Here is a 20,969-nt window from a genome sequence, read left to right as displayed (position 1 = left end):
TTTAAAAGGATCAGTCTCGCTGTGGTATAAAGTTCCAGCACTTATGACACATTTTCCCTTTGTCCACATGCAGCTGATGATGTAACAGTATTTCTAGGTCAAGACAAATCTGAATTCTCGGACATGTGCTTGTGGGAATGAGCTCATAAAATGGCCAGACAATAGGCCACATTACGTTTGGAGTAAAGAACATATTGAGTGTCAGAAATCTAAATCTTGAGAACATTTACTAAGCATGTAGGGTTCTTAAATGTCCAGTCAATCTTGATGGAAAATCATTTTTCTCTAAGGATAAAAATGTCAGGGATGTACAAGACATTAAAGCTAACAGAAGTCAAAACCATGACTATAACAGACTAAAATTGTAGTAGAAATAAGTGACAGTGATTCCTTATGAATCAATTTTTGTTAAAAGTATAGCCATGCCCGTGGCCTAGTTATTGTGAGGGCACACACATTCTGTAATTTTATGGTAATATGCCTAAAATATAGTTCTGTAGCTTCAGTTAATTTAATTCAATTTGTGTCTACACAATAGTTACACTCTTGTTTTTTTTTTCTATGAGAAGACAGTATAAATGTCTGAAAAATTTCTTGCAGCAGTGTTGCGTTCAAAGGATGTTGGAATAGTGGTATAAATAACGGTTGATTTACTGAAAGAGATTAAATAATATGGGTAAAAACTTATTATTTTCCCAGAATTGTCCATGAGAACAAATAACATGTAATTCCTTATGTATGTGAACTGGGAAGAAAAAAATAGAGAAAAAGAAAGAAAGAAAGAAAGAAAGAAAGAAAGAAAGAAAGAAAGAAAGAAAGAAAGAAAGAAAGAAAGAAAGAAAGAAAGAAAGAAAGAAAGAAAGAAAGGAAAAAACATTCATAAATAATCAGCTGTGGTTGTTTAACATTCTTTGAAATTCATTATTTAATCAGTAAACTATGTATCCACCGGCAGAATTAAGTCCAAACACCAATATGACAGATTTAACAATTATCTTAATCACAAAAATAACTTTCTGTTCTTAATTCCAGTTGGTGTATTTCCATACAGCCAGTAAAATCAAATAAAGTTAAACTAAAAATAAGTAAATAAATACATTTATTTTTCCCACAAAAAAAAAGATCAACTATTACGTGATTTATATAACATCGCGTTGCCGTAGGTAATAAACAGTCTTTTTCACACAGTCTTTGAACGCCGCATAGACCGGATCGACCTTTCGCCTAGTTTGGAGGCTGGCAGTTCATCGGGTTTACCCTGACACTGCTGACTCCGGTGGCCACGCCCATCAACGGCCACGCACCCTATTTCCTCCAACCGTTCAGCGAGCACGCATTGTTCATGCGCTCACTTGTCTCCTATTGGTTCAAACTCTGCACACACTCGATTATGATTGGCCAAGTGTTGCCACCCGCCACTGCGTGTTGTGAGTTTTGTTTTTCTTTTTTTTTTTTCCCCCCCTTTCTCCTCCCCATGTTTTACTCACACAGCTGAGAGAAAAAGGGAGCCAGTCAGAGAAAGAGACCGTCGCAACCCTAGAACAGAATAGGCAGCAGCTCTGGCAAACGCCGTCCCTTTGTTCTACACTGGCTTTGACAACAAAAACTCCACATTTAAACATTTTCTTTTTGAATGCCATCGCGAACATTTAAAGAGATGGACCCACACGCGGTAAGACAATTTTTTAAAATGTTAATTCAGCTTACGTAAACGTTTGTTTTCACTTCACACTCGTGATGTTTACTTGTTTACTGCCTGTTGTGACGCTGAATTCCACATTTATGTTAAAAGTATATGAGTCTGATTTTGACTGCCTGTTTTTTACCAAATAAGGCATATTCAACTAATACATTTAAGCACCCAGTTTTTTTATTGCATCACTAAAAGATGATTACCTCTTTTAAAAATGCAATTGAAATATACGTGGAAGGCTTGTATTATTTCTGTGGATAATCAATCATAGTTATAGTTATATACTTTTTTGCTGTCAAAATGTGCAACAAAGTTGTAACATTAACAGGACTACTTCCTGGTGGAAACCGCTTTATGGGGATTTCACATGGCTCATCTCGCAGGACGTCACTGTTTGGTCTATATTTGGGAAGGGGAGGTGCCCTGGCAAGGGGCCATAGGCAGTACATGCTGGACTGGGGTGTAGTCACCAACACCCCCTCTCTTACTGGCAGCATCATGCAGTTTGGCCCCAGGAACTTCAGCTACAGGAACAGTGACTGAGCAGATATAACTGGAAATAGATGTTTTCCACTCTACTGAATGGAAAAAAGACTTAGTCAACTTTAGTCAGAAGGTTGTAAATACCTGTGATAATCCGGCATTGTTGCAACTCAAAAGTACTGAAAGTTTCCCTGTTTCTTTGTTCCTCTTAGACTGAACATATGGATCAATGTGGGTCTTTTACGAAGAGAAGAAGGCATGACAGCGAACAGTCTGTATGTAGTGGAACCGGCAGCTGTTCCTCTGGCCTGGAGTACACTGATTTGGAGGCGGCTGAAGCTCTGGTGTGTATGAGCTCTTGGGGCCAGGCTTTCTTCCTCAGCAGCAACAAACCGAACCCCTGCAAACCCAGGCCCCTCACCCCCGCTTCAGACTCCTGCGACTCTCTTCTGCCACCAGAGCCTCCAGAGCCCCCGAGGGACTTTGTGTCTCTCTCCTCTCTGGTAAGATATGATCTTTAAGTGGTCAAGTTATGCAGCAGCATCACACTGAGTCGTAAAACCCAAGAGATCACTTGTGTTTAACTAGTAAACATAATTCTGAGAGTCAAGGTTTGCATGAGCCCCTGGGCCTTGGTTTATGACATGAGATTGAAGGAGAGAGGTGATAGAGCTAGAAAAGCCTTGATACTGTATGACAGTTGACCTTCAAATAGTGCACTTTCTGGCAGGTACAGAGTGATAAAAATCTGTGTTTATAGCTCAGAGTGGTCATTATTCAGTATTCATCTGCTTTCCAACTGGGAAGCTTATCTTTGCAAACATTGTTCATTTTGATTGCAGTAGTACTGGGATACACCTCAATTATTTGACCGTCTCTTTGCAGTGCATGACCCCGCCTCACAGCCCCAGTTTTGCTGAGACACCATCAAGCACCGTGGTCCAGCCAAGCTCCAGCCCGACGGTGTCCACACAGCACCATGGATCTGGGCTCCATCAACCTGTCCTGGCACCCATTGCGGAAAAGACCCCCGTCCTCCCTTCTCCACCACAGGCCTGTAGAGCCATGGCAACCAGCGTCATCCGCCACACCGCAGACAGAAACTTCTGCCAACAACACATTCCAGTGGCCCCAAATCCAGAGAAAACTACACACATAATATCAGATACAATAGTCTGCCAGCAGCAAGAATGCATTACAAACATTGAGCAGATGACCACACCTCCATGTCCTCCTGCTTCTCTCATACCCTCAGAAACGGAGCAGCTTGGCAGCCTCTCAAAACCTTGTTTGAACAGTTTCCCCACCCCCACTTCTGTCAACATCCAACCACAAATTAGCCCACCCAGTCCCAGTGTTTCCACAACCTTGTCCCCTCCTCCAGTCACCAGTCCTCAAATAATCTGCCAGATGTTCCCTGTCAGCAGCCAATCGGGTATAATCTCGGCCTTCATCCCCAGTGCGGTTCAGACCTCCAGTACTGGAATTCGGACTGCCACCACACCCATCCTCCCCCAGCCCACCTCAGCCAACACGCCCTCTGTCCAGCAGTCCCTTATTGTGGGGTCAGCAGTTCCCCAGGGGACAGTGATGCTGGTTCTCCCGCAGTCCTCAGTCTCTCAGGTCCCTCACTGCCCTCAGACTGTCATGACCCTGGGCAACACCAAGCTGCTACCTCTCGCCCCGGCCCCTGTGTACGTGCCAGCAGGGCCCGGTGGCAGCACACCAGCCACAAAGATAGACTTTTCCCGCAGGAGAAACTATGTCTGCAACTTCCCAGGCTGCAGAAAGACTTACTTCAAGAGCTCACACCTCAAGGCTCACCTGCGAACACACACAGGTGAGGGTTTCCTGGATATACAGGTTGTGATTTTCAAGATGATGTGGAATGTATGTGGCTACCACAGATGAGTGTTGCATTTTGTCAAATTTTGTCAAACACTCTTCCCACGAAAAGACAGTGAGGTAATTGTTTGTGTCAGAAGTGACGTGTAAAGTTTATATGACAACAGTGTGACTCACTTATTCTCCCGGTTTTCCCCTCTCCGCTTCCTTCCCTTAGGTGAGAAACCCTTCAGCTGCAGCTGGGACGGGTGCGATAAGAGGTTCGCCCGCTCCGATGAGCTCTCCCGCCACCGCCGCACACACACCGGGGAGAAGAAATTTGCGTGCCCCGTTTGTGACAGGCGATTCATGCGAAGCGATCATCTAACTAAACACGCCCGCCGTCACATGACAACAAAGAAGATTCCCTCTTGGCAGGCTGATGTTCACAATCTGAGCAAAATGGCTGCCAGTAGAAATCCACCCACTAAAGCTGGCATTGCCACCCTAAGCATGCTGGTACCTGCTGGCTTGAATTAGGCAATGAACTGTTGCCATCTCACCCACTCCCAACCTACTAGAGGGACGATGGGAGCAGCCAAGCACACACGGTTGCTCTTCTCCTGCTCATGGGAATTAAGGACAGAACATGCACTGAACTCTTCCTGCTCTACTGCTCATTTGTACATGTATTGTCTTTAAAAGATTCTTAGTTTACTTTGATATTATTGGTAAAATGTATGCACTCTTGCCAAAGCCTTTGTATGAAGTTCGTCTTAGACATTTCACTTTGTCCACCTCTCCTGCATCACCTGATGTCTGTGTGAATGTATTGTTTATTGTTGACATGAAATTCAATTATTTTATCATATTTGGGGGAAAGAAAAAGTGACACGATAAACAGTGTAAATATGAATATTAATCATCAGTACTATGATTATACTTTGATTATATCTCCCTGGCTAACTTTTCATATTATTTAATATCATATTTGTAATAAAAAATGTTGAAATGAGTCATTCTCTCCTTGCACTTTTTTGACATTTCCGATGTCTTGTCCCAAAGAGAGTAGAAACGAGGTACAGTCAGCAATCTTTCCCAGCTGGCTGATACAGAAATACAGTGAGTGGTGTCTGCCCACATCCTGTATGCGTCACACTGACTCCCCCTCTACCAGCGCCTTCTTTGGCCAGCTGAAACTCTCTCCTGTTCCTGCAAATGTGCTTACGAGCATGTGGGAAGCTTCCTGCTGGCTGAATGAATTTATATATATATTTATTTATTTTTTTGTCACAAAAGCTCTTTTAGCTGATCATCTGGGAACATTGTGTCCTCTTCATTATCTCAGGGCCAGAATGCCTGATGAGTCAGGAGAGACAGACAAGATGTTTGCCCTTTACTGGAGTTCACCAAAAGATCAATTTGAGATTTCTCAGATGTGTCAGGAGAGAACAATGAGAAGAAGGGACTGTGAGTGTGCCATAACACACCTAATTAATCAAAAGAGACTTCTCATTCACCTTGGTTGATTGTTGCAAACCGCACATATCCTGTGATCTGTGTATGAATATATATACATAAATATAAATAATAACTATTACTGGCACTGGATATTCCACACGATGAGAAAGTAACTCACAATACTCCCACTGCTGCTTCAACCATACCCTTATCTCTCTCATTCAGATACACAGATTCATAATCAGTGGCCTCATACCCAGTAACAGCACACCCCTTCCAATCAGGTAGTGGGAAATATGAACTGTTGGGGGTGCGACCAATCACCGCTCTCCTCCCCACACCCGCCCATTTGCCTTACTGACCGACATACTCATCGGTCGCGTGCAGCCAGAGCTGCGGTTTAGAGTGACATCTGCTGGTTTGAACATGTCATCACTTCTGCAACCGTGAAAAACACTTTTGTCAAAGAAAAAATTATAGTAATTGCACACTTAGTAGCTTTCTCATAACCCCATCATGACGCAGTGAACACTTAAAGTCCAAACAAAGCGGTTCGGTCTGATCATATGGCATAGAATTGAAATAAGAAAACATATATATATATTTCATGAATTATCCACCCATCGTTGGATGGATTATGAAGTCACTTTAGACATGGAACTGCAGAGTTATAATGAACTGTCAACATCAAAAGAGCAGCTTAGCCGGTGTCTTAATGGCACGCAAGGTTTGGCCTAAGTAAATTATATCAACCACTACGACATGGAGCATTTATTCTTAGAATGATAAAATAAAATGTTTCACTAATAGTTAAATTGTTCGATAAAACATATAACTTTAGCTGAAATGATTAGTTGATCTGATAGAGATAAAATAAAAATAAAAGAACTCTTCGAAACATTTAAGTGATTCCTCTGTGAAACAAATAATCATTCAAGCTTAACATATGAAGAGCTCCACTATTTAATTATTTTAATAAATTCATCAATATGTCTATCCATCCATTTTGAGACCTAGACTTGGACGATATGTTGGACAAAAGCATCAATTTAAAGCCGTATTCTTTTATCTTGGGGGGAGCATTTCTTTGTTGCACCAGTAGCCATGTTGCTATGGTTACATTAACAAAACTGCTGGACTTCAGGTGCCTTCCATTTGGAGTCACTCGCCTTGCAGAACGAGGCAAAACGCGTATCAATAGACCTAAAACGAAGTAAATAGCACGTTTTCACTTGAGTGTTGATATATATATTGAATCCAACCCAACGCCTCCTCACGACCGTCAGCATGGAGCTCGGAGATCAGCTGAAAGACCTCAACTTGACAGCGGATGAAATCGACAGATTTTCCCGAGCTTTCAAAGACGACAAATTCAGGGAAATGTTGCACGACTACGCCCAAGAAATATCAGACCCTGAGAACCGAAAAAAATACGAAGAGGAGATCAAACTTTTAGAGCAGGAGAGAGGAAACAGCATCGAGTTCATCCACCCGACACCATTTAGGGTCATCAAGACGAGCGTGGGTGGCAAACAGAAATGCTTCGTCAACATCTGTTCCAATGACAAAGTTGGGAGGCCTGAATGTAAGTGTGCTGTGGCGGAGGATGGCCACAAAGGGCAGAGTTGGTCCCTGCCTCACTCTTTGTTCCCAGGGAGGCAAGATACAGACCCTAAAGGTAACAAATTCATGATTTATGATGTCATTTATCACCCCGAAACGCTCTATATAGCAAGCAAGAACAAGAGATTTATGGATATGGTAGATGATACAGCCATTCAAGGGATCCAGAGAGCCTTTAAAGTGACACTGGACAAAAACAATGTGAGAGAGATGAGAACAAAATATAAAGGTACCCCGCAGCCTTCTGTAATCCGAAAACCCCTCCCGGGATACGAGGCCAAGGAGCCCCCCGAGCAGCCCGACCCCCTCGCCTTCCCATACCCGGATGAAAAACAGCTGCAGACAAAGCATGCAGAGATGCTTCCGAAGAAAAACAACAGCGATGTGGAGCTCGAAGGCCCTCGGGCTCCTCCACGGAAAACCAAAGAGCCAACCAAGCCCAACTATGCGGTAAAATATCGATCTTTGATTGATTTACAGGACTTCAGGTGTTCCAGAGACTCTGCCCAAAGCCCCAGGCCTAAAGAGATTGTGGTTACCGTTGACTTGCCACTCCTGAGGTCAGTCGCAAACACCAACTTAGAAGTAAAAGAGAAAAGTCTGCTGCTGGAGTCTGAGAACCCAGCCTACAGACTGGAGCTGCCATTAGCCTACCCTGTGGATGAAGACAGAGGGGAGGCCAAGTTCAACAAACAGAAAGGACAGTTGACCGTCACACTGCCTGTTCGTCCATCTAATGAAGCTTTTGACATTTTTGTTGGACCTGCTACACCCGTCAGTGACTTTCAGAGGGACAGTGAGACGCTGGAGGAGAGAGAGGGAAGACAGACGGAAGAGCAGGAGACAAGGGGAGAGAACTGTGAGGAGGAGGAGGGAGAAAGGGACCAGGAGAAAGGAGAAGAGCAGAGTCTAAAAGGTGGGGAAGAAGTGGAGACTGGTTCAGAGGAGAAAGAGAAGGAGCAGCTGGAGAGAAAAAGACAAGAAAGTGAGGAGGAGGAAAGTCAAGTCGAAAGAAACCACAGGATTCCTCAACGTGAAGAGCAGGAAAAGGAAGAATCACAAGAGCGGGAGGCGAAAGAGGAAGTTTTACAGTTGACAATGTGGGACGAGCAAAGTAAAAGCAAAGCGATAAGTCACCACAACGGAGTACAGGAAGACAGTTATGACAGATCAGCAGAGAAACTGGAATCTGGTGAACCTTCTGTTCTGCAAACACAAACTTCTGCTGAGGAAGAAACCGCTGTTGCAGATAAACACATTTTAATCTACGACAGACTCTCCAGTCATAAAGCAGAGGACAAAGACGAAGGCCCTGCCTCCGCTGAAGAGCCAACACCCAAAGTGAAGTCTCCAGACATCCAAGAGGAGACTGAAAAGACAGAAACCGGACGAGGAAACGAGCAGGTGAGAAATCCTGCCCATCGTGCTGTGGGTGCACGTGTCGGCAACCAACCCAAACTGATTTCTCTTTCTTTTCTGTTCCAGGTGGGGACAGATGCTGCGCTTCAGAATCACACATTCAGGGAGGAATCCCAGACTAGTCAGAGCGATGATGGAACCGATTTCTGCATTTCTGACGAGGGCCTGAAGTCAAGCAACACGTCTGCGACAGACGTCACAAAAACATCAAGAGGAGATTCAGACAGACAGCGCACGCCTCGTCCGGCTGAATCTGGAAAGCAGAGGGAGGATGCAGACGAGGATGACCTGCCGGCAGAGCAAATCTTTCACATTTCAGAGCACGACGAGCCAGCGCCTGCATTGCTAAGAGAGATCGATGCCGATGGAAATGAGACGGTTATCAGGGATCATTCCACAGCTGCTGGGTTCATCTTCCAAAACAAGCTGATGTATGAGCTGGACTGACGGACTGTTGAGAGACGTGGGAAAAAAAGAAAAGATATGCAATATATCAGAATAAACTACAAAAGACAAAGAATACTTTATTTTTTTTATATGCATTTATATATATATATATATATAAAAAAAACGGGTCATTAACACAGTAACGACCGACTGTCTTTTAGCCGTAATAATGAACTCTGAGGCACTGTGTTAAGGAAATTCGTCTTATTTCTTTGTTCCCCTGCCTTATAGAAGTAGGTCATAAGGAAGCCAGCAGTCTCCTCTAAAAGGCAGGAAGAACAGAAAAAGACGTTATTGTCATGGCTGATAATCGGTGCCACATTGGTACAAATAGTGCAGACACTGTCTGGATTTAAGTGTAAAACAAGCAGCTTGAAGCCATTTTAAAACCAAAGTTGAACAGAGTCCACACTGTCCTTTCATTTGAAGCCAACCACAGCACTGGGCAGCTGAGCGCCTCTGCTTCCCCTCGTCACTGTCGTGTTACAAACACTCGCAGGTGTTTCATGACAAAACAACTACTGCCTCATCCACAGTGGGGTGTACTCGCGGCTGTTCCTCCTCATCTGATTCCTCTCTGGAGGGAGTTGTCTAAAAACTCAGAGTAGCAGGAGAGGGAGCAGAAGTGCTGCTGCACAGGTGCGTCTGTGCCTCCCATGTCGTCCACCAGCACCACGGTTTGGGAGACTTGGTGCAGGTTCATGCTCACTGCCGTCTTGATGTGGAAGTTGATGCAGACTCGGCCACAGTCGCACGTCTTGGCTACTTCGAGGTCCCGACACAAGTGGGCAGGAATGAGGTGAGGTCCGTATGGAATCCTGCAGGGTGAATCAAAGAGGAAAAGTTTGTTAGCGGTGAGAACTGAGGAGCAGCGGGTTTAACTGTGACGGGGGGGTGTTTGCACCCAACCTGAGATTAGCTACAGCTCTGGAGGCAATCTCCTGGAGTGGAAGCGGGAAAGTAAGTTGCATTGTGTGGTCCAGAGGATTGGGCTGGATAAACGGATTTCCAAACAAGTCCAGGTTCTCCAGACTCAGCTTTCGGAAGTCACAGGGCAGAACAGCTAACTGGTTGTGAGCAGCGGACAAGAACCTCAGCTTCAAGAGCCGGCCGATGTGGAAGGGCAAACAGACGAGCTCGTTGTCGTCCAGTTTGAGGTTCACTAGTTCTCTGAGCTGGCAGAACTGGGCGGGCAGGGACTGCAGTCGGTTCTGGCTGATGTCCAGGACCTGAAGGGTCCGCTGCAGGGTGGACAAGCAGAGGGCTTGGCTGAAGGCTTCCAGGTGGTTGTTGTGGAGGATGAGTTCAGAGAGGCAACTGAGGTCACCGATAGTGGCAGGGAGTTTCTTGATGTGGTTGTTGCTGAGGTCTAGCTTGCGTAGAGCTAGGAAAAGAAAAAAGAAAAGGAAAATGTGGCTATTTACGGCAGTCTTTCGGTAATATTTTACAGCTTACGAATACGTGTCAACATGTATTTTTCAAGCTTTCGAAGGCCTTAATATCCCCTTGTAGCACGTCCCCAACAACCCACTCGACTCGATCTACCTTTGAGGGACAGCATGCGCATGTCCACCCGTGACAGTTTGCAGTAGGAGACCTGCAGCTGCTCCAGAGAGTAGGGAAAGTTGGAGGTGAGGGGGTAATCCTTCTTGGACGTGATGGTGAGCTTCTTCTTCGGTTGCTCTACGTCTCTGGCGCGAACAGGAGTGAGTGTCGATAGGGGAAGGCTGCTTGTGTCACTTCCTCTGTCTGCCAGACGAGCTGCTGAGAGGAAGTTCTTCAAGCTATTTGCATCAGCCTACAAATAATTAAATCACGTTACAGACATGCAAGCAGATTGACCAGGTAACACTTAAAGCAGATGGACTTTATCGTCTCGGGTGGTTGGTTGTCTTTAACCAGATTCCTTGAAATATCTAACCTGGATTCACTGGCCTAAAATATCTTGACACAGTTCTTTTCAATGAACCGGGAGGACTCTTTGCCTCTGGGAATACAAATGTGAGTGGGATGGTACATGAGGTGAGAAATGTTGAACACCTTGGCAGAGCAGTGCGATTCTATCCATCAGACCTGAAGAATAGTGTTAAATGCTCTGAGCTTGTTCAGCTCTCTGTCCTGGTAATAACTACAGGTGCCCATGATGGACAAAGGAGCGAGTGGACAGCCTGACTCTAATCTTAAAAACTCTTTCCCCGGTGAATGAAAAACACCAAATCCTCACATATCAACACCCTCTTCCTCAGACTGTGATTACACCATGTGAGATGTCATACCTTGCTCAAACAAATGTCAACAGCGGGTTCCTTTAACCTCACAGTCGCCTTGCCATCCTCCACGAACCAAGTGAAGAACTTCTCTATGTTGTCTTTCAGCTGCAAGAGAAATTGACAAACATCAGCTGTGGAAAAACACATTTCACAACTGTAGGATGGGCATGTGTGCGTCACCATTCAACCATGACGGATCCATTCCTTGTGCAAGTCAGGGCAGGCGTAGAGAAAGCACCTCCACTTTTTGTGAACAAGCAGATTTATAGAGCTCCGACTTTATTCATTTGAAGCAGAAGGTTTGGGGGTAACATCTCTAATACAGGATAATAAAAAACACTTTAGCCTGTAACTGTACAAAAGTATGTCTGGTGCTAAACATAACTTTAGCTGCTAAACTGAATGAACTTGCAAACAACTAAAATTACAATAATGCGGTTGATTCTTTTAAAAATAGTGTCTACATTTTAAACAGTAGGTTTAAACTTGTCTGAATTGTATAGGACTGTCATTACACATATAGGAAGTACATTGTTCCTTTTTAAAGCCTTAAGACATTGTTGAAGCACTAAAACAGCCTGATAAAGTGATTTTGAGATAGAAAAAATAAATACATTACTAAATAAACTACTAAATTGTGGAATCAATGTGATTTGGGTGCTAACATATGAAGGGCTACACAAACCTAGATTATTGACAAATGGAGCTCTATCTTTAATAAATAGTACATGTAAGCCAGAAACAAACAGTAGCAACAACAGTAATAGCACACACACCTTATACTTAGCTCCTGCTCTGTCTTTAGCTGTGCAGATCATCATGTAAATACTGCTGCGTTGATTGGTCTTGTCCAAGTGTTTCCCGATGGAAAGCACTGCTCTCGCTCCCTTCCCCCGACTTTTCATCCCAAATGTGGGGAGCATCCGATTCACCACCTCGACATCACACTGTAGCTTCATCGTAAGCGGTTGCTGGTGACTGCAGTCCGGCTTAATGCCGCGTCAGAGTCAATAAAGGGTTTACATGCATACTAGGGCAAAACTTCCACGAGGGTAAAAAAAAAAAAAGTTAGGCTAGCAAGTCAGCACGGAGGAAGCAGATACACACCCGTGCTCGTCATGGATGTCAACAACAGAGCAGCCTTCTTCACAGAGCTGCAGCAGCATCTAAACAGAGGTTAAAGAAAATACGTCCTTTCAGCCACGGTGGCACTCGGACTCTCGTAGAGCAGGTGCAGTTTGGCTGACAGTACTTGACGGACCGTAAAGGTCGCGGACTGTTCTCGACTGTCAGCTGGTTTGCTGCTGTTAGCATAGCACCGCGCGCTTGGGAAGTGACGTCAAAAAGGCGCTTGTTATGTGAGCTCGGGCGCGAGATATACAACAATGCCGGGCTGAACCGCGCGCATTCGGCGTTAGATAACTTTGTGAAAAGCGCTGTGCCGTTGTTGAATGACAGGACTGTGTGTCGAACACCTTATGCAAATATATCAATATTCCTTCCCAGGAATAGGAAAAAAGGGACATATTAAAAGACCTTTTCCATAAAATCACATGAATATTTTATATAATTTCACATTTGTGTAAAATGTTGTCATAGTTACCGTGAATTTCTGGTTTAAGACATGATTTATGAGGTCTTGGTGACTTTGGCCTTTACACACTAAAACTAAATTGATCCTATCCTTGAGTCCAGCTGAACATGGCTGCCAAATTTGAAACTCCCTGAAGGCAGCACAGTCACACCAGAAATGATAAAATATCCACACTTATCTATGTCATACTTTCAGAACCCAGGCTTCAAAATTGTGAGATGATTTGTTTTGTGCTACATTCAGATGGGTACAGCGACCAATGCTTATAAAACGTCAGAGTTTGCAACAATTTATATTCTTATAACATGTAAACCAAACAATGTACTCTAACCCTCCTCCGAATCATGTACTTTTAACTAACTGTAATCACTAGTGGGTCAGGGTCTTAATGGCACCCACCACCCCAATCTTCCCCATAATAAGGCATTTTTTGTCATGGTTAAGATTGGAAACTGTTGACATCGTCACATTGTGAACATGAAAGCGAGGAAATAGCGGCACAACAGGAGCTCTATCACAGTAGAGATCTGAAGAAGCAAAACATATTGTGTCGTTTCTAAGCCGTCATTGTGAAATTAATACACTTTTTTCCATGGACCAACATTTCATAAATATTCCAGCCATAGCTATCGCCAACACAGTCTATGGAAAATAACCGAAGAAATAGGCTAAATGCTAACGGTTCGGAAACACAGCATTCAAACTACTACTGAATCTTATTTGTAATTACAATCTTAAAGGTTGAATTGTACATTTTGTTTATACTACTACTTAATAGTAGATGCTTTGTGCTTTTATGTCTATTTCACTCAGGTGTAAATGCTGCTACTGTAAAGTAATCTCCCAATTTGGGGTGAATAAAGTACTTCTATTCTATTCTATTCTTATATTTAAGTAAGAATTAGTTTAATTTAGTTGACTATAGAGACAAAGATGCCATCTTTAAAGCATTTGTTACCGGATAGATTTACATTTATCACATTGTTTAAAGTAACAATTTTTATAAAATCTAAATAGTAAATAGTGAAATATGAAAACTACTCTAAATGTTTATTGCTCAATGCAAATACTGTAACTTACTGTACTACAAGATATCAAGAGTTCCAGTCGCCATGTCGCCAAAAACTTATCCCTATTTTATTACTCATGAAGGACCACTCCAGTTTAAATGACATGCTGAATATGTATTTGAATCAAGGCATTGATTTTTCTTCAAAATACCTTTAAAGGCATCATCTTCAAGTAAATCTTTATTGTTTTCTCCTGGTCATTCAGGTTTTTTTTTTACAAGTTTCAATGAAATGATAATAGTGGTGAAAAACAAAAGCATTTCTTTGGTGTCAGCTCACTGCCTGCTAATCCACTATAATATAATATGTTTTGTGACAACATGCAGCTTTTTTCATATTTTTCACGTGTTATTCTTACGTGAGCCATTTTCCTCACACACATACAGGTACATCACACACAGGTGAGCTACAAGCTCTGTGTGTACAAAGTTGGTAAGGTTTTTACACTCTGAAACATATCAGGAAAACACACAGCATCATGCAAAAGTTTGGGTGTCCCAGGTCAAAATTTCTACCACCATTCATAGCTGAGCGAGAAAAACATTTGAAGTTAAAGACTACCTTACTTTTACACATATGCACCCATCCATCCAAATCCACATATATATGTACAGTACATTACAGTACTACCGCTATGAAAGGCATTTTGTATTTTTTCATTTTGTGTTGCACTGCTCTTTATACTCATTTATTTGATTTCTTAATCCAATTTAGGGTTTGGGAAGGCTGGAGCCTATCCCAGCTGCCATTGGGCGGATGTGTCACCAGTCCATCACAGGGTCAAAACGAAATGCATTAATTATCTCTCATTATTTTATTTTTCTAAGAGCTGTGCAGCTACTTAGAGGAGTTCAAGGCTCATGTCTGTCAGGATAAGGTTTGAGGAGTCAGTTATCAAAGTTATCTCAGAGCTCAGATCTCTTGAGGTGTCTCACTTTTGCCATCCTCTCTTTTTTCCACAATCAAAAATGGTAACAACAATAATTGAAGGATGTTTAATCTGTAACTTTATTCACTTGAAGATTATGCTCTGCATTCAGTTAATGTTCTGCTCGCTGAAATCTCGTCCAATACAATTTGCATACCATTGTCGATGTTAAAAGCAGGATGCTTAGATCGTGCTGCAATTAGAGAATGACAAGATGGGACATAGCTTGTTGCAAACCTGTAAATGATTTCATGGTGAAACTAAATATCTAAATCAAGACTGTAAGACTTTGTAATCAGTTAGTAGAAAGTCTGGTGAAAAATTTTTACAGTGAAATTGATCAATTTAAAAAGCTGTCTCTGCACATGATGACCCTCTTCGTATATAATATCGCCTTGCTTCCCTCCCGTCCTCGCTGCCCTCAGACCAGTGCACAATGAGAGCAGGGAAGAAGCGAGCATCTCTGTAAGTCGGTGGACTGTCACTGAGCGCCAGCTGACTGGAGTCAGACCGGCAGAACTGCTCGTCAACGCAGCAGGGGTCCGACAGGTTGCTGCTGCGACTCCTCCACGGAGCCACGGTGCGAAGGGAGCCATACATGCGGCAGAGAGAGAATCGAGAAGAGTCCGAAGAGAGGTGGGAGTGGAGCAGGGCTCCACTGCAGGAGAAGATCGAAGAGCAGCTGGAGCTGGTGATGGTTCTCCTTCGGCCTCCTGCTGCTGCTTGTCCGCTCATCTCGTTGCACTGCTCGCAGTCATCCTGGCTTTGAAGAGCTCCGTAGCTCTGAGCAGTTGCGTTGCTGCTGTCCACCAGGAAGCAGTTGGAGGATGAACTGTTTTGAAATGAGTTAGAGGTTCCTGTGTTCATGTTTATCAGCATGGCCTCTGAGTAGCTGGGAATCAGCTGACGGTTGCAGCGTATATGCCACTCCATGTCAGTGCTGTCCAGTGTGTTGACTCTTGGAATAACACAAGCAGGAGTATTCCCTAGAGGCCTGTGCTCGTCTAGAGGAGAGGGGCTATTGTCAATGTATTCCAACCCGAACAGTTTCTCTATTCTGTAATGCACATAAGCAGTACGGTACTCAGTGAGGACTCTCAGAGGCCACGATAGCATGAGCAGAGCTGCCAGCCAGAAGGCAACCTGGGAAGTGTACCAAGGCATCCTGTCTGGGTCAACACAGACTATCAGGTTTTCTCTGAAGTCCACATTTTTTAACTGCATGCCTTCCCGAGCCTCCATGTAATCATCTAAACCTTCTATTTCGGAGAAGAATCTTGCTCTCTGGTTGAGGTAATCGTTTTCAGGACCAGCCTCTGTGAAGCTGAAACACTTAGTGAATCGCAAGCGAGTTGCTGGGTGTCCCTCCAAGCCTTTGAGGTCACGTGACACATCTTTCATCCCACAGTGGCTGTAATCAAACTCGCCCTCAGCCACATGGGTGTTGACCCGCTCATGGTACACCTGTGTGGTGGTGTAGGTATCCCCATTGCGGTATCGAGTGACTTGCCGTGTTCGTCGAACAAAATGGTAACTGATAGCCTTCCACCATATGCAAGGCTGTGCTTGCTGCATCCGCAGCACTCGCTCATACACGCTGTCCACTTCTGCTTTGGACTGCAACTCGCTCCTGGCTCTGCAGTGCCAGCACTCCACCATGTACACCACGTAGAGCATAAGCAGGAAGGCAAGAGGGATATAGATGTAGCCATCAGAGCACGGGCTGTCGTGGTAGATCATAGAGTGCCCTCCAACGCCCAGCCCAGAAGCACCCCGCAGGGAAGAGGTGAAGGAGGCCGAAAACGATGAGGTGAGGGCAGAATTGAAGCTGATCTTGGTGACCCGGGTCAGCTGACACCAGGCCACCACAGCCAGGCAGCTGTACATGAGCACAGAGAGCAGCAGGCAGCGCCAATGGGACTCCCTGCAGACACAATCACCCAGGGACTGTTGGACTGGATGCTGCTGCAGAGAAAGAACAAGACGAACAAGAGTGATGAGAACAAGACACTTAAAGCAATGAACTCCTTAAACATGCCAGTGATTCCATGGCTGGTAGCAGAAATGTAAATGCACGGAGCTAATCTATAAATTGCAGAGCTTTTCCGTACCTAAGCACAAAGTAAATCACACTATGAGAGCTCAGTGGAATTCCATTAAACCCTGTGGTGCCCCTGTGAGGCTGTGCATCAAGAAGCTGAAAAATATTACTGATGTGTTTCCACACGTCTATCTCAGAAATTAATTTCAATTTTATCATGATAGTAAATATACCTGCTAGTGATTGTCACATATTTATCAAAGGGTAACAGACTTTCTTCAATCATAGTAAATGTATCGAGTAAAGAGTCAATAAATTTAGGTGTTAAAGAACAAGTCTAAACACTGAGAAGAGTAGCAAGAACTCAGCTAGATAATGCTCTGGGATGACATGCAGAAAAGATGATGAGCCTCAAACGTTTGGGTCTTCTGATCGAAATTTCATTGGCTAATAGCTGAATGCTTTCAAAAGGCATCAAGCTGAAGATGATCATTTCAGCAAGATTACTGTTTTCTATCAATTTCTGGCAATTTCAAGTGACAAATTTCTTTAAAAAGGAGCCTGGGGCCTCCATTCTTCTTCAGTGGTTCTTTTCCCATTTTTTCATCGAAATCCTTTTACTTCTGTCAGGTATTTAGTCCTTCTTGCATGCACTGCATTTTTAGGACTGCTTTCGATCATGTTGGGGACTACGGGGACCTTGACAAAACCTTCAGATAGTGACTCATGATGGGAGATGTGTTTGGAATCGTCATAATGTTGTCGAAGCCATCCACTTCTTATCTTCAGGTTTTTTTCACAGACTTATGCTTGCTTTCTGAACTTGCTGACATTTAATTAAATCTGTTCTTCCCCACCATAAGTGAAGGGTTTTCATTGTCTCTAGCTTCAATACAAGCCCTTGTTCAGTCCAAAACTCATCAGGACTATTTTGGTATATTTTGCAAAACTTCTAATGCAGGAACTGTTTTATTCAGATGATACATACATACTTTGGAAGATCATATTGATATAGGTGTTGCTATACAGCAGAACAGTGCACCACCACACCAGTCTGAAAATCTTTTTGAAGGTCTTTTGCAGTCAACCAGGGATTCTGGTTATTTTTCATGACATTTTGCTTATTATTGAATTGATTAATTATTATCTCCCCCACAAAAAATAAAACAAAACAATGAATCAATAATGGAAATGTTAGTTCCATCCCAACATGACATACACAGTGCACACATAGAAACACTGTGGTTGAATGTAACACAACACTTTACTGTAAGTACAGTGAACACAGTTTTTAAGTACCACTTCCCTTCCATATCAAGCTGCTTATACTTGACTTGAACTGCCAATAGTTTGAATAACCTCACAACCTCACAATAACCACGTAAAATAAAAAAAAATAAAAAAAAGCCAAACCTTCAGTTGGTGAATACAACAAACAGAACATTTAATAAATCATCTAGCACAATCTCAACACTTTTGTCTGTACTCACTTGTGAAAAGGGACTGAATGCTTCTTCCATAGCTGCTTCAACACAAAAGCATCTCTCTGCTTTATCTGCTGAGTACCTGGTCGTTAGCTCAGAGCAGACTATCAGAAACAAAAAGTGCTCACATTTGCAAAACTGTCCAGCAGTCAAATGGTCTCATTCAGCAAAGGCACTGGCTCCAGGCTATTTAATCAGTAACACTAACAGTAAAAGAAGCTGGAGCCTTAATGCATGAGGAGACAAATCTGAGACTGCAACAACATTTATTGTAACTAATTTAGAGCAGTCTTGCCAGGTATTTTCTCAGCATTTGCACATGGTACAATCTATTATTTTTATCCGGCTCTTGTGAAGATGTTGCTCCACGTGATGTCCCGTGTTGTTGACTACCACTGGTGTTTTATGAAGTGAGAGGATTTATGCTGACAACCAGCCATCCATTGCTGTCCTACACAGCGGCAGGGACATCACACACTGCCACTTCCACCTCAGTCATTTCTAGAGGAAACAGGGATTCAATTCTTGTGTGCCAGAAAGGACGGATCTTACAGAGTCCAGGCCTCGTGACTGCTGATTATATAGACTGAACTCATTTGCCTTAAAAATAATCAATGGTGAAACATCTCTTTCCCCTTAAGTTTGATAAGATCAAATCAGCAATTCAAGGTCTTAATGCCCCTCTCTACTCTAAATCCCTCTTCAAGTGAAACATCTGGCAGTTACCAGATAGCCAGCTGAGTCAAGGTTCAAAATAACCCCACCGAGTAAATATCTATAAACTATCACTGGTGTGCATCCTTGTTCTCAATGACACAGCTGCAATAAATCTGTTGGCTGACTCAATTAAACATGTTGATAAAGACCCAGGTTGCTCATATTAGAACTGTAGATTAGTGAAAAGTAGACAGTCACTGAACAGCTTGGTTGTTTTTTTTTTTTGCACAATTTATTTATAGAATTTTCAACACTAAACCATTGTGTCACATGTATGACTGAAGACGTGAAATAAAAGAAAAGTGCAAAATTAGATGGACAATGGCATAGGTCATGTAAACAAGACAAGGGGATTACAACAGTACAACCACGGAGAGGAGGTAAAATAAAAAGTGTACATATATCCTTTATGAGAAGGGGCACGAGGACTCACCCAGTGCATCAGTATAACACGCCTTGCTAGCAAAGGGAGAAAAGCTACAAGCTCAATAAAATGAGATGGCATTGAGTGGTCAGTGGGTAAGACACCAAACAGCCAGTTAAGGATGAATATTAAGAGATGTGATGTCCAATACAGAGACAGAGTGGGGCGCGTCCAAAACATATGAGAAAGAGTAGCTGGTCCTTGGTGAAATTTATCACAGTTTGGATCGGTGCCAGGAGGCGACTTGTTTTATGACAACTGATATGATCTTTCTTTCTTTCCAGGGCTGACGGCAAATGCACAACCACAACCACTGCGATCACTCTATAACTAAATAAAGACAAAGTACACGGTGCAACAAATGCAGTCAAAAGCAGGCAAACTTGGGCTGATTGACCCTAAAGTAGGATTTTGCTAAATAAAACAACTAATTAGACATGCGTCCTCTGTGAAAGTACTTATTTGTGTCTTCTACCATTTTTTTTACTACATTTCAGCAAGCTTAGATGTTTGACAGCAGTGGAAGCAGCTGCAATGCGATGGCACAGAGTAGAAGATAAACGATTTCCAGAGAGCCTAGAGCACAAAAATCCAAACACTGACTAATACTGAATTACACAAAATGCAGCTGCCATGTGTGAAACTGTCAAGTTATTATTGCCTCTATTCTTACTTTGTTACATATCTCACAATTGCGTTTGTTGTGATTAAAACAATAAAAATGAATAAAAATCACAATATATCTGCCATGTCTACACCTACTTCTTCCGGGACTCCACACTCAGGAGGAGGAGGTGAGTCTTCCTCTTGCTCCTCTCCCTCAGCATCATTGGGTCCACTGGCCACCGTGTCCTCCGTAGACTCCTGATCCGAAGAGAGCATGCTGCACTTTTCACATGTCCGAAGAAAATTAGAAGCTCACAAATCTTTATTCCCGTGCTTTACTGCAGATGTCTCTCGGTTTGCCCCCCCTTTTGGAGCCCCCCTCAGCCCCATAGCTTCTGGGCCGGAGCCAGCAGGCTGCTGATGCTGCTGCTGTGCGGAGCGGGAGTCCCGCGGTGCTCCCGGCGGACCGGGCGGAGGGGGGCGGGGTTCAGGGAGTTCACCGCAGCAAAGGCAGCAGAGGTTGACCATGATGATGATGATGCAGTCAACGGAGGTCTTTATCAGAGGCCGGATATTGGCAGTCTAAACTGCCTAATAAAGCAAATTTCATTTCAAAAACACACCGCAGCGGTAGTTAACGTAATAGATCCACCATGTGGAAGCTGCACCGCAAGGAAAAACGAACTTCCGGTGAGAGTGAAACAAGCCTTTTTTATTTTTTTTTACGATACTTCATAATAAGAGCCTATATTGACCGAGGCAGAAACTTACTGCCCGGTCCGTTTTTGTTGCCCCCCCCCCCCCCCCCCCCCCCCCCCAAAAAAAAAGAGAAAGAGGAAAGTTTTGTGGACCAGGCAACATTCTTCTCTGTGCCAGGTGCCAGTT

The 20,969-nt window shown here is 43.5% G+C and overlaps 4 protein-coding genes across 4 annotated transcripts; 2 read left to right on the top strand and 2 right to left on the bottom strand.

The window, feature by feature from the left end:
- The first annotated feature begins 1,482 nt into the window (after window positions 1-1,482).
- LOC140269733 (Krueppel-like factor 11) lies at window positions 1,483-5,015 on the top strand. Its single transcript, XM_072364707.1, has 4 exons — window positions 1,483-1,672; window positions 2,389-2,679; window positions 3,062-4,016; window positions 4,239-5,015. The coding sequence occupies exons 1-4, from the start codon at window positions 1,634-1,636 to the stop codon at window positions 4,538-4,540; spliced, it is 1,587 nt and encodes a 528-aa protein (XP_072220808.1). The 5' UTR covers window positions 1,483-1,633; the 3' UTR covers window positions 4,541-5,015.
- Window positions 5,016-6,568: 1,553 nt separating this feature from the next.
- dnaaf2 (dynein axonemal assembly factor 2) lies at window positions 6,569-9,106 on the top strand. Its single transcript, XM_072364706.1, has 2 exons — window positions 6,569-8,488; window positions 8,570-9,106. Exons 1-2 carry the CDS (start codon window positions 6,749-6,751, stop codon window positions 8,948-8,950), a joined length of 2,121 nt encoding a protein of 706 aa, XP_072220807.1. The 5' UTR covers window positions 6,569-6,748; the 3' UTR covers window positions 8,951-9,106.
- lrr1 (leucine rich repeat protein 1) lies at window positions 9,008-12,553 on the bottom strand. Its single transcript, XM_072364708.1, has 5 exons — window positions 11,997-12,553; window positions 11,227-11,325; window positions 10,496-10,748; window positions 9,860-10,334; window positions 9,008-9,768 (listed from the first exon to the last, which is right to left on the bottom strand). Exons 1-5 carry the CDS (start codon window positions 12,177-12,179, stop codon window positions 9,513-9,515), a joined length of 1,266 nt encoding a protein of 421 aa, XP_072220809.1. The 5' UTR covers window positions 12,180-12,553; the 3' UTR covers window positions 9,008-9,512.
- Window positions 12,554-14,133: 1,580 nt separating this feature from the next.
- On the bottom strand, window positions 14,134-20,706 carry LOC140270292 (transmembrane protein 151B). Its single transcript, XM_072365420.1, has 2 exons — window positions 20,235-20,706; window positions 14,134-16,774 (listed from the first exon to the last, which is right to left on the bottom strand). The coding sequence occupies exons 1-2, from the start codon at window positions 20,358-20,360 to the stop codon at window positions 15,158-15,160; spliced, it is 1,743 nt and encodes a 580-aa protein (XP_072221521.1). The 5' UTR covers window positions 20,361-20,706; the 3' UTR covers window positions 14,134-15,157.
- Window positions 20,707-20,969: the final 263 nt, after the last annotated feature.

This window comes from Leuresthes tenuis, unplaced genomic scaffold (assembly GCF_036924035.1).
Source record: "Leuresthes tenuis unplaced genomic scaffold, fLeuTen1.0.hap1 SCAF_15, whole genome shotgun sequence".
Lineage (NCBI taxonomy): Eukaryota > Metazoa > Chordata > Actinopteri > Atheriniformes > Atherinopsidae > Leuresthes > Leuresthes tenuis.
This window is presented reverse-complemented; position numbering and strand designations above follow the sequence as displayed.

What these genes read in the sequence shown, in the direction of transcription:
- LOC140269733 (XM_072364707.1), top strand. Translation starts at nt 1,634, where the DNA reads ATGCCATCGCGAACATTTAAAGAGATGGACCCACACGCG. An exon ending in TTGTGTCTCTCTCCTCTCTG is followed by an intron (nt 2,680 to 3,061) that starts GTAAGATATGAT and finishes GTCTCTTTGCAG; the next exon opens with TGCATGACCCCGCCTCACAG. An exon ending in TCACCTGCGAACACACACAG is followed by an intron (nt 4,017 to 4,238) that starts GTGAGGGTTTCC and finishes TCCTTCCCTTAG; the next exon opens with GTGAGAAACCCTTCAGCTGC.
- LOC140270292 (XM_072365420.1), bottom strand. Translation starts at nt 20,360, where the DNA reads ATGCTCTCTTCGGATCAGGAGTCTACGGAGGACACGGTGGCCAGTGGA. An exon ending in GAGTCCCGGAAGAAGTAGGT is followed by an intron (nt 16,775 to 20,234) that starts GTAGACATGGCA and finishes TCTCTGCAGCAG; the next exon opens with CATCCAGTCCAACAGTCCCT.
- lrr1 (XM_072364708.1), bottom strand. Translation starts at nt 12,179, where the DNA reads ATGAAGCTACAGTGTGATGTCGAGGTGGTGAATCGGATGCTCCCCACA. An exon ending in GAGCAGGAGCTAAGTATAAG is followed by an intron (nt 11,326 to 11,996) that starts GTGTGTGTGCTA and finishes TTTCTCTTGCAG; the next exon opens with CTGAAAGACAACATAGAGAA. An exon ending in AGAGCTGTAGCTAATCTCAG is followed by an intron (nt 9,769 to 9,859) that starts GTTGGGTGCAAA and finishes TTCACCCTGCAG; the next exon opens with GATTCCATACGGACCTCACC.
- dnaaf2 (XM_072364706.1), top strand. Translation starts at nt 6,749, where the DNA reads ATGGAGCTCGGAGATCAGCTGAAAGACCTCAACTTGACAGCGGATGAA. An exon ending in CCGGACGAGGAAACGAGCAG is followed by an intron (nt 8,489 to 8,569) that starts GTGAGAAATCCT and finishes TTTCTGTTCCAG; the next exon opens with GTGGGGACAGATGCTGCGCT.